We start from the raw sequence: 1,454 nt of genomic DNA on the forward strand, positions 1-1,454 counted from the left end.
TGTGCATCCCTCAAGTCACTTTGCTGCCTCCTGACATCCTCACTCTTCCTCTTCGATCTTCTTGCTGTGAAACTCCCGGCTCTTGGCTCGGAGCTTGTTGACCTGCGACTCTGCAATGTCAGCCCGCTCCTCGGCTTCYTCCAGCTCGTGCTGGATCTTGCGGAATTTGGAGAGGTTGACATTGGACAGCTCCTCCTGTAGGGGAGAGGGAGGTGGTGGTGGTGAAGAGCCCAGCGCAGGGGTTTCCAGTCCTCCTGCCACTGGGACTTGAGGGGCTGCGGCTGTTCCCTGCGTGGGGGAAGACTCCAAGGTTCCAAAAGCCTGTTGCTCCCTGGGGAGAAGGGGAAGGCCTAGACCTTCTGCCCCCCACCTACCACTGCTTACCCGTAAGCCTCACACAGACCTCCCAATGCTCCCTTACTCAGAAGCCCACTGTGACAAACTACACTGGCAATGCGTCACATCCAAGGAGGTATTTCCTCACTTGCTCTTGGCATTTCCGTGCTCATTCTCCCGTTACTCGGTGCCCAAGTCGCAGTGTGATTTCCTGGGTTGATAAAGGCCCTGAAGCCCCGTGCTTCTGACCAATGGCAGAGATTTGTCGATTTCTCAGTGGGTGGATGTGACCCTTGGCATTGTTCAGTCTGACCTCGCATAGAAGATGGGCTGCAGAAGGTGCCTCAGTTCATCACTGAGTGCAGCATGCCCAGAAGGCAGCAAGGCCTCGTCACACCAGGCCAATACTAAACCCTGTGGCCAGTACTGTATGTCTTGTGAGTACCCTTCAGCYCCTCCTGTCTTTGCTGTGATCAGATTTCCCTTTCACTTTCTCCAGCTCACGGCTAACTGTGAAAGCAAGGAATATCTAGGCTGTTGGTAGGTTTTCCCTTGCTGTTTCCTTTCCTGTTGCTTCTTTTCCATCAGCTAACTTTCAAAAGATTTCTCCTTTCAAATGCACAGTGTTGAAAGAGAAAGCAAGCCTGGAGGAAGGACTTCAGAGTGGACAAAAATTGGAGGCTGCTCTTTGAGAAAAGATTGGATTGCAAAAGGCTGTTGGAATGCCGTGCTTTCCAGATGTCTTCTACCTGAGATGAGACTCTACATGTTGTGCCCCCTGTGTTGTTAATTTACTTGTGACAACCTACATGAATGTCATATTCCTCATATATCTGACCCTGCACTTGCCCTTGCCATTTGCCTGCTGACACTCTCCCTGATCAGGTGGCCGCGTGCCAGGGTGATTTATCAGGACCATATAGACCCTAAAGCCCTGCAGTGTTGGCCAGTGGTCCTGGTCTTCCTACTGATCTCAGTGACACTGCTGCGCCACAGAAGGTGACTCTCGCCCCACCTTGAGCAATACTTACAGCCTCCTCAGCTTGTCTCTTGTAGGATTTCACTTTCATTTGCAGCTTGTCCACCAGGTCCTGGAGCCGGAGAATATTCTTCCGGTC

At 52.1% G+C, this 1,454-nt stretch overlaps 1 protein-coding gene across 1 annotated transcript in view; it reads right to left on the reverse strand.

Annotated features, from left to right (window-relative positions):
- Positions 1-39: 39 nt before the first annotated feature.
- LOC112971903 (myosin heavy chain, skeletal muscle, adult-like) overlaps positions 40-1,454 on the reverse strand; it is a 17,878-nt gene continuing 16,463 nt past the window's right edge. Inside the window, exons 30-31 of the mRNA XM_026077791.1 lie at positions 1,368-1,427; positions 40-195 (exon numbers count right to left, since the gene is read on the reverse strand). Coding sequence (XP_025933576.1) covers positions 40-195; positions 1,368-1,427 — 216 coding nt within the window. The remainder of the gene's footprint in view (positions 196-1,367; positions 1,428-1,454) is intronic.

This window comes from Apteryx rowi, unplaced genomic scaffold, assembly GCF_003343035.1.
Source record: "Apteryx rowi isolate R43461 unplaced genomic scaffold, aptRow1 scaffold_1122, whole genome shotgun sequence".
NCBI classification, from domain to species: domain Eukaryota; kingdom Metazoa; phylum Chordata; class Aves; order Apterygiformes; family Apterygidae; genus Apteryx; species Apteryx rowi.